At 41.9% G+C, this 12,834-nt stretch overlaps 1 protein-coding gene across 1 annotated transcript in view; it reads right to left on the bottom strand.

Moving 5' to 3' along the window:
- The window catches only part of ANXA5 (annexin A5), a 31,653-nt gene extending 24,563 nt beyond the window's left edge, over positions 1-7,090 (bottom strand). Inside the window, exons 1-2 of the mRNA XM_082837922.1 lie at positions 7,001-7,090; positions 6,768-6,815 (exon numbers count right to left, since the gene is read on the bottom strand). Of these exons, the coding sequence (XP_082694048.1) occupies positions 6,768-6,776 (9 nt within the window). The 5' untranslated portion in view covers positions 6,777-6,815; positions 7,001-7,090. The remainder of the gene's footprint in view (positions 1-6,767; positions 6,816-7,000) is intronic.
- Positions 7,091-12,834: the final 5,744 nt, after the last annotated feature.

Genomic DNA, 12,834 nt, shown 5'->3' with positions numbered 1-12,834 from the left:
TACGGAACCTCCATACTGTTCTCCATAGTGGCTGTACCAATTCACATTCCCACCAGCAGTGCAAGAGGGTTCCCTTTTCTCCACACCGTCTCCAGCATTTATTGTTTCTAGATTTTTTGATGATGGCCATTGTACAACGGTTTTTACCTACGGTTCTTCTGAGGCTCAGGTTTCGCAAAAAGCCTTTCCCCCCCTCCCCCAAGAAAGGGCTGGGTGGGGAGGCCAAGGGCAGAGCTCTGCCTTCCTTCTCCAGTCAGAGCAGTTCAGGTCTTATCTGACGGACACAATACAGAACAGGCCCATTAATATTTCCTTTGATGATGGGTCCCACTGATCAGCAAAGAAAAAAAAAATTGAAAATCACTGTACTAGGAAAGAAATGAGACGAGCAAGAAAGGAGGAAAAAGCCAGGGAAACACGATTGTGATTTGAGATGCAAAGTAAATTAAACATCAGAAAAACTAGAACCTCCAAGAGGGCCGAGGGGCACAAACACACACCATGAGGCGCCAGAAATAAGATCTCAAGTCCTAATCTTCACTGTTGCTCAATCCCATCAAAAGAGGTGAAAATTACAGTTCAAAGCCTCAAATCCAAACTGGTCTATAACTTTTGCTAACTTTCACATAACTTCCTTTCCCTTTCATCCTCCTTATTTTTGCTTCTTTCCATTTTGTCTAATCATCCAACTACCTCTGACCTCTCAAAGTCAGATGTAAGGAAAGAAAGCATCACTATAAAATAGTTTACATTATGTGCACAGTGGTAGAAAAGTTTTTAGTAACTTAATAAAGGTTTTGTCAACATTATTTAGATTTTTGTTGTGTTTCTTTAATGCTCCTATGGCTACCTCCCTGCTAGTATAAGAACGCCTTCCCTCGGCAAATACTAATAAAGTGGAAAGTTTAACTGTCCGTGAATAATGGTGATACCTTTGAGTCGGTAAAGCGGGCAAATGTATTAACCTCCAAAGAAGGGGCTATTTTACCTAGTTGTTGAATTGGCCATTTTGCACATAGCACGTGAAAAGCTATTTCACTAACCAATTCATTCACATCGATGCTTCAGAAAACAATCAAGTTTACAGATTTCCCATATTAGAGAAGAGTGTGCATCGATTCACAACTTTACTTCCTTTTGCATCTAAACGAGAGACAGAAATCTAATGAACTTGGCTGGTCCTAGACAAAGGGAAGAAATAAGTTAGCTTCAAATCTTTAGTTGTAGGAAGAGATAGATAATACATAATCAAATGGATGACCTATAGAGATGAAAATAGATTTAAAGACCACATACACCCTGCTGTGTACTAGATAGCACCACCTAAATGTTTTATAAAGAACTCAAATTCAACAAATCTACTAACTCTGCTTTTCTCCCACCTCCAACCTGCATTCCTTTCTCAAACCACTCCATCAAGGAAGCCGCTCATCTTTACCTTAACCTGGCCCTTCACCAACTCCCACTCACTCGTGCATCCAATTTGCCCACTCTCTCCTACAGTCCCCTCCTATCTAAAGTCCCAGCTACTGCCTAGTTTAAGCCCTTAAGATTCACCGGGATTACAGCAACAGATGCCCAAGTAAGTAGTCTTCCAATGTCCCGCTCCCCTCTCCCCTCTTCAACTCCCACACCACCATCCCGCCTCTGCAGCCCCCAGAAGCACAGTATCACATTGGCCCCGGGGCTATCTTTGTTATACACAAATCTGACCATGGCATACCCCAACTAATGACTCTCTGGTAGCTCTCCATTACCTACAAAATGGCTCAAATTCTTTAGCTCCGGCTCCCCTTTCCGAGGCAGGGCTCCATCTCCCCAACTGCCTGCAGCTTCACACCAGCAAGACCAGACTGCCTGCAGCTCCTGGCCCTGCCAAACTCCTTTACACCCCCGAGCGTGTAGTTTTGCTCCTGTTGCCTCTACATATCATGCCTTTCCTCCTTTGTCCCATATGACTAACATCGGCTAAGTTACCTCAATTTCCTCTTCTGTGAAACCTAAATAGTAATGTTTATTTCCAAAACTGTATTATGAGCACTAAATAATGCATAAAAAGGACTTGGCAATGCACCTGTTGTATCAATAAATCTTAGCTCCATTTCCCTTTTTATTTCCCATGTCTAATAATACCTGACACATAGTAGGAACTCAAAAGCTTCAAACATTCATGAATGTATGCATGAATGACAAAGTAAAGAGAACAGTTAGGAACTGGAGTCCAAAGAAAATGATACCAACCGGAATATGTATTCCTTTCAATTAATCAATTGCTTACAGATGTACATATTATACAAACCAATAAACTGAAAGATGGGTCCATAAAACACAAAGAAAAGGTCTTAGGAGCACTAATGTGGTAAACAAACAAACAAAATCAACTGATATATTTGTGAAGTTTTAGAATAGTATACAGGTTATACGAATAAAATTTATTTCAGAACTGGACCTCAGACTAACTTGCCAACTGTGTCCAAGGGGCACTAGCTCAAGATAAGAGAATTAAGGTTTACTAAACACCAATGAATTGCTCAGTGGCTTGCAAAGCAGCCAAGCAGCTTGTGATGTAGTTCTTTCTCAGCATCCAAACTGAAGACCATAGTCAAGGAATCAGGAACTGAGAAAGACTAACCCAAAGCAGCACAGGCCGTGGGTAAACAGGTAACCTGATCTAAGAACCCCCAAGGGAATCACTACAGAGAGATTTGGCCTGAAAGTGAATGGCATGAAAAGATGCACTCAACATCCAGTCAACTCCTCTGGAATGAACCTCATCTCAAATTTCCGTAGTTATATTGATCCTGCTTGCTCAGGGCCCTTGTAAATGATCATAGTGCAATGATTTCAAGCCAACCAAAAAAATTTCTCTTCAAATTTTGTACAGTTTAAATATGTATCAGGCTGATAGCTATGATGTTCATGAAGTTTCTAGTCAAAAATTATGTACCCTGCTTTTGCTTCATGACATTCCTGATGCCCTGAATACATTAACTCTTTGTAAACAACACTATAAATTAAACGAAGTTCAGACTGCCCAAAATGTAATTTTTTAAAGTTTCATTATCCTAAAGAAAATTAAAAACATAAAACCCTTAAATTGAATTAAAATGTATTAAATGGATCATTTGTCTATGAAATATAGCCAACTCTTGATTTTTCCAAACCAAAGAACACAGAACTACACAATGTACTTTCAAATACTTAAATAAATTAGAATATCTATGAAATAATTTGGCTGTAGCTAAATACTTAGATTTAAAAAAAAACAAACCTGTGTAAGCAAGTAAAGCTATAGGAGAGAAATAGGTCAGAAGCCTATTTAAGAAATCCAACCCAAAATACTGTAAGTCAGATTAAAGAAATGACCCTAAAACCTAATGAAAAATTCACACTTACATAAACAGAAGTTGATGGTTGAGAGAAAAAAGATGAAGGGATTCAAAAATATTTACTATATATAGATAACTCAGGCAATTTTAACAGCTCTGTGGCTATTCCTTAGTAAATATATTCAACTAGCTTGTACCCAAATTTAACATAGTAGATTTTGTTACTGATCCAATAATCATAATAATTTATTACTCATTTAGCCTTTTATGCTAAAATAACATGGATGCTGTGGTTTCAAACCAGATAAATATAAAACCATTCAAATGAATAGTTTCAAACCTATAAAAAAAAGTACTGTCCAGGGACTGTTTACATGCAGGTATATCTGTAATTTATATTCTTGTATGTCATGGAGAAGATAGAGTTAACCAGTGTGCTCTCTTTGAGAAAAACTCAGAAGCCTCAGGTTAGACTATTTCTCTCCAAATAACCGTTAACTGGTTGAATTCCACATATTTCAATACTAATGGATAAGAATTAGGACCAGAAGAAGGGCAGAGCTCAAGTAGTGGTACCCAACAAATGCCTCCAACTCTGAATGTATTTACCTAACATGATAAGTCACTTTTTATGTTGTTCCCAATATTTGCCCAGTATTGCCAGGCAGGTTAAGAATCTGCCTGCCAATGCAGAGGACACAGTTCGATCCCTGGTCCGGGAAGATCCCACATGCCGCAGAGCAACTAAGTTCGTGCGCCACAACTACTGAGCCTGTGCTCTAGAGCCCGCGAGCCACAACTACTGAGCCCACATGCCACAACTACTGAAGCCCGCATGCCTAGAGCCCACGCACCGCAATGAAGAGTAGCCCCCGCTCGCTGCAACTAAAGAAAGTGCTGCGCAGCAACGAAGACCCAACGCAGCCAAAAAATAAATTTTTTTTTTTTTTTTAAAGATGATCTCATTATCCCTCATGCTCCAAACTTGACCCCTGAACTCATAAGATTACTCAGACTACAACTTATAATTTCAGGAAATGCTGTTAGGGACCATTTGCCTTTTTTTTTTGGCGGTACGCGGGTCTCTCACTGTTGTAGCCTCTCCGGCCGCGGAGCACAGGCACGAACCCGCGTCCCCTGCATCGGCAGGCGGACTCGCAACCACTGCGCCACCAGGGAAGCCCCCCAAAAAATAAATTTTAAAAAATTTTAAAAAAGAGCAGCATTGACATGAAGTACATTCATTACAATATAATGTATAATTTACTTATATATTAATATAAATATTCATAAGAGTGTAAAATATACCTAATAATATTTGTTTACATAAAAAAAGAAACTCCAATGTATCTGTCAAAGATCAATCAAATTTGTAATAAGACAGTTGTGCCCGTGATCTACATATGCGATAATTGATTCCTGGATATCTGCAAAGTGTTATCTGCAGGGTGGTCCCAATGTTAAGTAAGAAGAGAAAACCACTGGTATGGAAGATGTAGCTCATAAACATGAAGAATCACTGTTGTGGGAGGCTATATTTTCACTTTTCATTAAATAAAAGACATTAATATTTAACAACATATTTTAAATTGCCAGAATGTGCACCTCTAAGAGTCAGCCATGATGCCATTACTCTACAGATGGCCAGAGAGTGGAAGCCCATACCGCACGTCAACAAAAGGTACTACCATGGAAACTGTCTGAAACCCAACACTGAAGTACTTCAGCTTACACTGGGGTCCAAAGGAAATTTTAGACAGTAAAAGTGCAATTCCATAATGTAGGCATTCTGCACACCATCAAATGTAAGTATAAAGCCAACAAAACTTCACCTTAATATTAAATATTTAACAAAATGTTTTACTTCCATGGTTTCCAAGGATAACTAATAACAAAGCTAGTGTAAAATTCAACACTATCTTTCTTAATATTACTTGTAACTTTTATGATAACTAAAAACTGTGGCTTGGATAGAAAACAGTCCTGGTTATATTGTAATAGAGGTCATGTACAAAATTCTATATTACAAGCCACCATTCTCCCAGGTTTTGTATATATAAGGGCTTTTACACTATTTTCATCCTTTGAAATTATCAATGTCCACATTTGGGGAAATGTGTTCACTTATGCTATCTTGGGTAGAGTCTACATAATTAAAGGAACTGACTGAAAAACTTCAGAAATCACTGGGTAAATTTACAAAAGAGAAACAGCCAAAAGAGCTAGGATAAAGAGAATTATTCTTTAATGCTTGCGAAATCATCATTTACATCACCACACCAGCATATCAAGATTGGAAAAATAATGCTCAGCAAAGTTAATTCCATATAAAAGTATCCTTTATATGTTGAAGAATCTAAACCGAAGTTTCCACTTGAAGTAATATGAGACCTGGTTTTTTGTAACACTTCTTAAGTGCAAAAGAGGAAGTAAGAATGGAAGTACTGTATAAATTTAATAAAATTACCAACTCCTCTTAATCCTCCCATCTTGTCTTGGAAAGGATCATGAAACCTTATTCAATTTTGATAAGTCAATCTGATTTTTTTTTAAGTGAACTATACATGAAAGAGGGCATTGTTTGAGTTGAACCACTTGTTTAAAAAAAGTTTCTGGACTCTGACAAGCCAGTTAGATCGATGAGATCTTGTAAAATTAGTTTCGGGGTGGAGCTGTCGTAAGCACCGATATTTTATTCACAAAAGATTGTACAACACGGTCAATTTTTAAAGAGTGCTATATAAATTAAATGATTTTCTCTTCCCTACATTTTTGATAAATGTTAAGAACAGCAAAGAAAGCCGTTATTAGGTAATCAAATTTTGAAACAGTCCCAAGGCAGATTCAATTCATAACTCGTTCCGCGAGTTCGTTACTGAGGAAAAGCAGCTCTTCGGTTTAATCTTTTTGTTTGGGGGGGAAAAAAAAATCTGTGCCAACGACGAAATGTTCCTTTTAGTTAAATTGGGTTGAGCGACTGGAAAAAGCTCCACTACAACTCTACTGGAAAAAGCCAACGCCCACTCATAGTATTCAAATACAGGAAACTTGGCGAAATAAATAAATAAAGCCAAGAAAAGAAAAAAAGAAATGCGTTCGCTTCACATGACCACAAGGAGTTGTACTTGCTCTGGTTCTAATTTCAGCCACTCTCTGGATTTTTAGGAAGGCTCCCTTTTACACATTCACTCACGAAGAGGGAGCGCCCCCCAAATCCGGCCACGTCACCGGCGGCTGCGCTGCAGCGCCAGGTGGGAGCAGGTTCGGGCGGGCGCTCCCTAGGAAGGGGAACAAAGGGGAAACAGAAAGTGTAAGAAATTCCCGAAGACAGATTCAGTTTACTCCTAAACTCTTCTGGCTTTCCAACAAATTCTAGAACTCCTGAACAGTTTACAAAGTTGGTAAATCCGAGCGCTGCGCGGGGGCGCACGGTCTTACCTGTGCCATGGCGACTGCCCAGGTCAGGAGAAGGTGACTGATGCAGGACTGCAAGAGAAGAGAGAGATGGCGGGTTCAGCGAGCGGGACTTCGCCGCCGCGGCGTCCAGACAGCCCCCCGGGCGCCGCCGCAGACCCGCCCTCTCCGCAGCTCCTGGGACAGCCCTCCGCCGAGCGTCCGCTCCACCCCGGCGCCCCCGCTGCCCTCGGCGGGCTAGGCGCGCTCTCACTCACCCAGACCTGAACCTCCGGGAGAGCGACGGCGCAGAGACGCGGGCAGAGAACGCTCCAGGCAGCTGCTTTCTGGGGATTCCAAGCAACGGAAACGGCATCGGCCCCGCCCCGCCCCCGCCGGCCCATCCCTGCGCGCCTCCTACACGCCCATGCCCGGGCTTCAGTGCGCCTGCGTGCAGCCCGGCCGGTCCGAGTTCTCGCAGCCTGGGAGGGGCGCGGCTCCCTGAGGGCCCCGGGGACAGCCTGGCCTTCGCGCAGCGGGAGGGCGTGGGGAGTTGTCCAGGACCCCGTGTTTGGGATCGCTGGGGCCTCCCTCCCCTCTGTGGCCGCAGGAACGCGGGCCTCACCCGGTGCTCGGCCTTAACGGTGTAGGGGCGTGAAGACCAGACAGTCTCTGCGGGCAAGGACAGCGCGTCTTTGACCACGGTTTAGAATTCCCAAGTTTATTTTTAAGTTTGTTTAAAAAGAAAAGTGTCAATCGTTGCTTCCTAGATGGCCTTCTCTTAAATGTATATATCTCGATGGTGACTTACTTGGGAAATTTAAAAACCTCCGCCTGGGGTCGGTTCCTATTTTCAGAACCAGCCTAGAACTTTCAAATAACTTAAATTTGAGCCATTCCCTATTATTAGTTAAACGTAAAATACATGAGTATGAGAGAGAGAAAGACAGACGGAGACAGACACTACAGGAGATTGTACTAGGCTGGTGCAGAGAACGCAAAGACAGAAAGACAGTGCCCTCCTCAGACTTACTAGCGTGGCGAGAGGGGCGGCACCGGGCGGGCGCCGGGAAGCAAGAGGACGGAAGCCGGCAACCCTAGACGCAGTAAGATATTCTAGGATGAGAAGCGCAAAGTGCTGTGGAGATTCAAGGTAAGAGATAAGAATCTAGTCTGCTTTGGGGAATAAAGAAGAGCTTTTGTCATAAATTAAATGTAGAACGAATGTGTTCTTTGTATAGATAGAACTTCTCATTTGCTTTCACATATGAGCCACACGCTTAATCAGGCCTTGACAAAGTCACAGCAGAGTGATTGTTTGCTGGAGAGAGAGGCAAAATTGCAAAGCATGTGGAGCTCGCCACACACACACACACACACACACACACACACACACACACACACACACACACACACACTCCCCTTTCATCTTGCCTTTCCTCTTCCCTGGAAGCCTCTTCCCAAGCAGCCAGCATTTCTACGTGGCCTCAGGCTCCCTAGTTTGAGCACATCTCCTCTCTACTTTGAGCACCTCTCCCAGAGCACTGTTGACAGGCAAAAGAGTCTGAAGGCAGCCCTTTCCTCTGCATCTTTTTCTCCTCACTTCTGCTTATCATTTTCTCTCTGACCTTCACCAAGAGTAGCTCCTTCAGTGTGGCCTGGAGCATTCTTTTCCCCTCACACATCCACTTACTTGAAGTCCTTTACTTCATCATCTCTCTCAGTTTCTACTCTCAGAGTAATGGAATGACACCAGAGCTCAGCAATCCTATGTTTAACGATGTTGTTGATTTTATAGGAAAATGATGCCCATCACAGGTTAATGACTTGCTGTGTCCTGCAGGTAAATAGTGATAGAATTAATGAATTATTAGACTCAGTGTTTTGATATACATACCCCAGTTGGTATTTCTTTCACTTCCAGTTACATGGATTTATTCAGTTCCTACTGTGGACCGGGTGCAGTTCTAGGCACTGGGGATAGGGTAATGCAGTAAATGAAACAAAGTCCCTGCCCTCATAAGTCATACATTCTGGGGGAGGGGACAGACAATAAAAAATACCTATTATGTCCAGTATGAAGTCCTCTATAAAAAAAATTAAATGGAGCTGGGGAATCAGGCTGAGGGGAACACTGTTTTGCAAAGGTGGTCTGAAGCTGTGGAGAACGCCTACACAAGAGTCTACTCCCATTAACATTACAGATAGAGCATGAATACAAATACTACAATGGGAGACAAACTGTAAATCATAAACGAGATGCATAAAATGTAATCAAAATGCAATGGGTTTCAGAAGAGAGACAGCTAATATTTTGTCAAGGGATTTAAAAAATTGATGGATGTGTCATTTGAATTAGGCTTCGAGGGAGGATATTTTGTCAGGAAATGAAGAGGAGAAAGGGTGATCTGGTTAAGTGAACAGCAAAACCAAAAGAAGGAAAGTGCCTTTGTGTGTGTGTGAATTGAATTTCTAAAATGGCTGGAGTGCAAAGTGCATAAAAACTACCACCTAAAGACTCTGCTTTGAATGGTATATTTAATTGATGGATTTTGAATGAGTGGTGTTTTTTAACTACTGGGTGTTATAAATGATGGGCACTCAGAAAATCTCCTTTATTATGTCTTAAAAACAGTGTCTGTCATCTAGCCCAAAAGTCCCTACTCAGTGTCCAAAGGGCATCCTCAGACTCTCCACCAGATTCTTCAGTTAACTCTTTCAACCTCCTAATTAAACTTTCTCTTTCTTGAATTTAAAATTAAAGTCTTCTTAGTGCGTTGTCTTTATGTTGCATTAATTTCAAGTATTTTGTGACAATTTTGGTTTGTTTGCTGTGCAATTCTTGTGTACAAATAATGGATTTCAGCTATTTTCTGATGAGATAATCAGGTGTCAGGTTACAGCCATACCTAAAATTTTCTTTTCATTGGGGAAATGTACCAAACCTCAGATAACTAATTTACAAACCCATTTTTGTTTTTGTTTTTTTTTGGCCAAGGCACGCAGCTTGTGGGATCTTAGTTCCCCGACCAGGAATAGAACCCACGTACCCTGCAGTGCAAGCACAGAGTCCTAACCCCTGAACTACCAGGGGAAGTCCCCAAACACATTTTTGAACCTCAATTTATTTGTAAACTGGAGACTTTCCTGATTTCCCTCTTTACCTCAATTATTTGGATCATTCAGGAACTAGCCAATTTATTCTAAACAGGTCTAGCTTCCTTGTGTTGTAATTTCTACATGTCTCAAATCTAATATTTTCATCATATATTCATTGACCTACTGCTTCCCTTAATTATACTGATGCATAAAGAGAAAAAAAATGAGTATTAGGCTTTGTATAAGTAAAACAATTTTCCCTAATTCTACAAGAGTTAGTCTTGTTCTTTAGAATATAAAATTCTCAATTAGTCTTCTTTTTAAATTAATTTCATTGAATAAATATAGTTGTTACAAATTATGATTACTTAAAGAAGAAGAAACGCAGACAAGATAGTGAATTGCAAGAAATTAAGGATTAAATGAGCTAATTTGTAAAAATGCCTAGCAATTATAAGAGGATTGGTTTCATTCCTCCACAGTTCTTCCTCCTTTGAAAAACCCTCACTACCATTCTCGGCTCCTAACCTGATGATTCAGCCCCTACTGTCACATTTAAAACAAATTACTCTCTGATGGTCCCACTGCCCCGTGCAACAGGACCTGTCCTATCACCAGCCAATCCCTCAGGCCTGGCAGGCCCCAACTCTCCAGGGCCAAGCTGATGCTTCCTGGTTCCCTCCTATCCTTCCTCTACTAGAGTCTCCCATCAGTGGCCCCTATCAAGTACAGCAAAATGAGACTCCCACCCTCTATACTCCTCTCCATATGCAGGCTCCCACGGTCCCCATCTGATGTGGCCAAAGACTCCAGAAGCACCATTTGGAATTTAATTCAAGCCGTCTACGTGGCCTCATCTCATCCATCCCTGAACCTCCCAGGGTGAGAAGGTGAGGCCTGATTCTTCTGCAGATTCTGCCCTGTCCATTTTCACCATCACTTCTACCTCCCAGAAGTAATACTGGAACGTAGCCAGCATTCTAGTGCCCCCCCCCCCAAACCTTGCCCTTTAGACTTAAAGTGGTTGTAATGTCCTTTGGAGAAATAGGTCCAGATTTACTTTCAGAAACTCATCCTGAGCCAACAGTGTGAAATTATGAGGAGACTCTTTAATAATCTCCCCTTATTGAGATCCACGTGCTCACCAGAAATTAAAAGCAGAGACTCCTCAGGAGATTTTTATCTTTAGAAGGCCTTCCACTGTTTTTATGCAAAACAATATTTGTGTTTATCCAGTAACATGTAAGTCAGCTTCCCTAGCAGGAGACTGGAATATAGGTCTTGGGTAAATAATTAGGTAAAAAAAGTTTCTGATAGGAATCTTTCAGGAAGGATTTTTAAGCTTGATTAAGATCTTCAGAGCAATTAGTAAAAAGAAACCCCAAACTACTCAGCCTGTTTATAAAAGGACAAGCATCCTGTCTCTCTTGTTCATTGCTGAGTCCCCAACACCTAGCACAGTGCCCTTAGGAACACTTAGTACCTGCTCATAGCAGCGCAGTGAATGTTTTGAATGGATGTGTGAATGGCTGAATGAATCCATTGTGGTGTGGGTTATTAACTGCAAACCATTGATACTCAAAATGACTAGGAAGATATAAAAAAAGTTAAAAGGAAACCTTGTAAGAGAGAATTTTGCCAGTGGAATAGATGTAGTCCCAGACAGGGATTCTGAATTCTGAGGAGGACTCATCCCCGGGTGGGTAAAGTTTTGCTTTATGATCTTAGTAGTGTGTGACCTTGGACAATGATTTGATTTTTCCTAATTTGGGGTGGTGGCTAGGATTAGATGAGCTCACTTGTTTAATGCCTAAAAATAACAGGAAGACTGGTTTCAATTTCTCATCCCTATTTCTCCTTCCAAAAAACTCTCACCACGAAACCCCACCCTCATCTCTTCCATGCTGATGATTCAGTCCCCACCCATCCCGCTTAAAAACCCAAAGTAGGTCCCTCTGCATCCACTGCAGCAGACTTTACCCATCAACAGCCAGCTTCTCAGCACTGGTCCCCTACCCCCAGCCCACTCCCATTTCTGGGGCCAGTTTATGGTACTCTCAGCATTGGTTTCTTTATCTGAAGTTTATCTTCATTCATTCAACAACTTTATTGTGTGTCACACCCTGTCATAGGCACTCAGGATACAGTGATTCAAAAAAAAAAGAAAAGATAGAATCTGTCTAATTACAGTGCTCGGTCTAGCAGATTAAATGAGATGACACAGCAGAATTCTGTTAACCTTAGGGTAGGAGGTAAGAGTAGGAAGTAGGCTTAAACAAGGAAAGCCTTTGCTGCCGGGTGGGTGTGTATGTGCAGCGTGGAGGGCTGGGAGAAGGAGGGCGGGAGGGTGGTGTCCTTCCCAGAAGTCAGCCTAACGGGGATATCAAGGCACGTGATGGATGGAAGTAGTGTTATTTTTTTCCCCTTTATGCAACCTTATTATTTGGATGAGAGGGAATGAGGGTTTGCTCTCTCACACCCTGAACACTGCCATTCTCTACACGGTTCCTCCTCTAAAACCTTACTAATTCCCACCCCCAGAAGTTCCCTCCTTTCCTCCATGTTCTCCTGGCATTCCAGCCACATCTGCTAGTACTCTCAGACTTCACCCACCCCTAGCCTCTCTTCCCACCCAGACTACCACCCATCCTTTCTCCTGCTTCGTTTCCTGTCTATCCTACCTATGGCCTATAGAGTAAGTCATTTCCCCACAGTCTTGTCACTTTCCTCCAGTCTACTCTCTTCACACATCCAAGTAACTGCTACCCCACCATCATCTGCCCCTACATGCAGGCTGCTGAGGACAGTTGGACACAACAAAATCATACCATAGAGTGGCCATGAAACAGATTTGGAGTCATCCGTCTCAACTGGGCCCTTGGCGTTTCTTAGTGACCCTTTAATATGTCCCTGCTCAGCTCTTTTTCCATCCCTCATCATATTTATTTTAATCTTCACTGCTCTCTTAAGATTCTAGCCCTCATCCTTTCTCCCAGCAGATGAGATTAATTCC

The sequence above is a fragment of the Leucopleurus acutus genome (genome assembly GCF_964270905.1).
Source record: "Leucopleurus acutus genome assembly, chromosome: 4".
In the NCBI taxonomy this organism is placed as follows: domain Eukaryota; kingdom Metazoa; phylum Chordata; class Mammalia; order Artiodactyla; family Delphinidae; genus Leucopleurus; species Leucopleurus acutus.
This window is presented reverse-complemented; position numbering and strand designations above follow the sequence as displayed.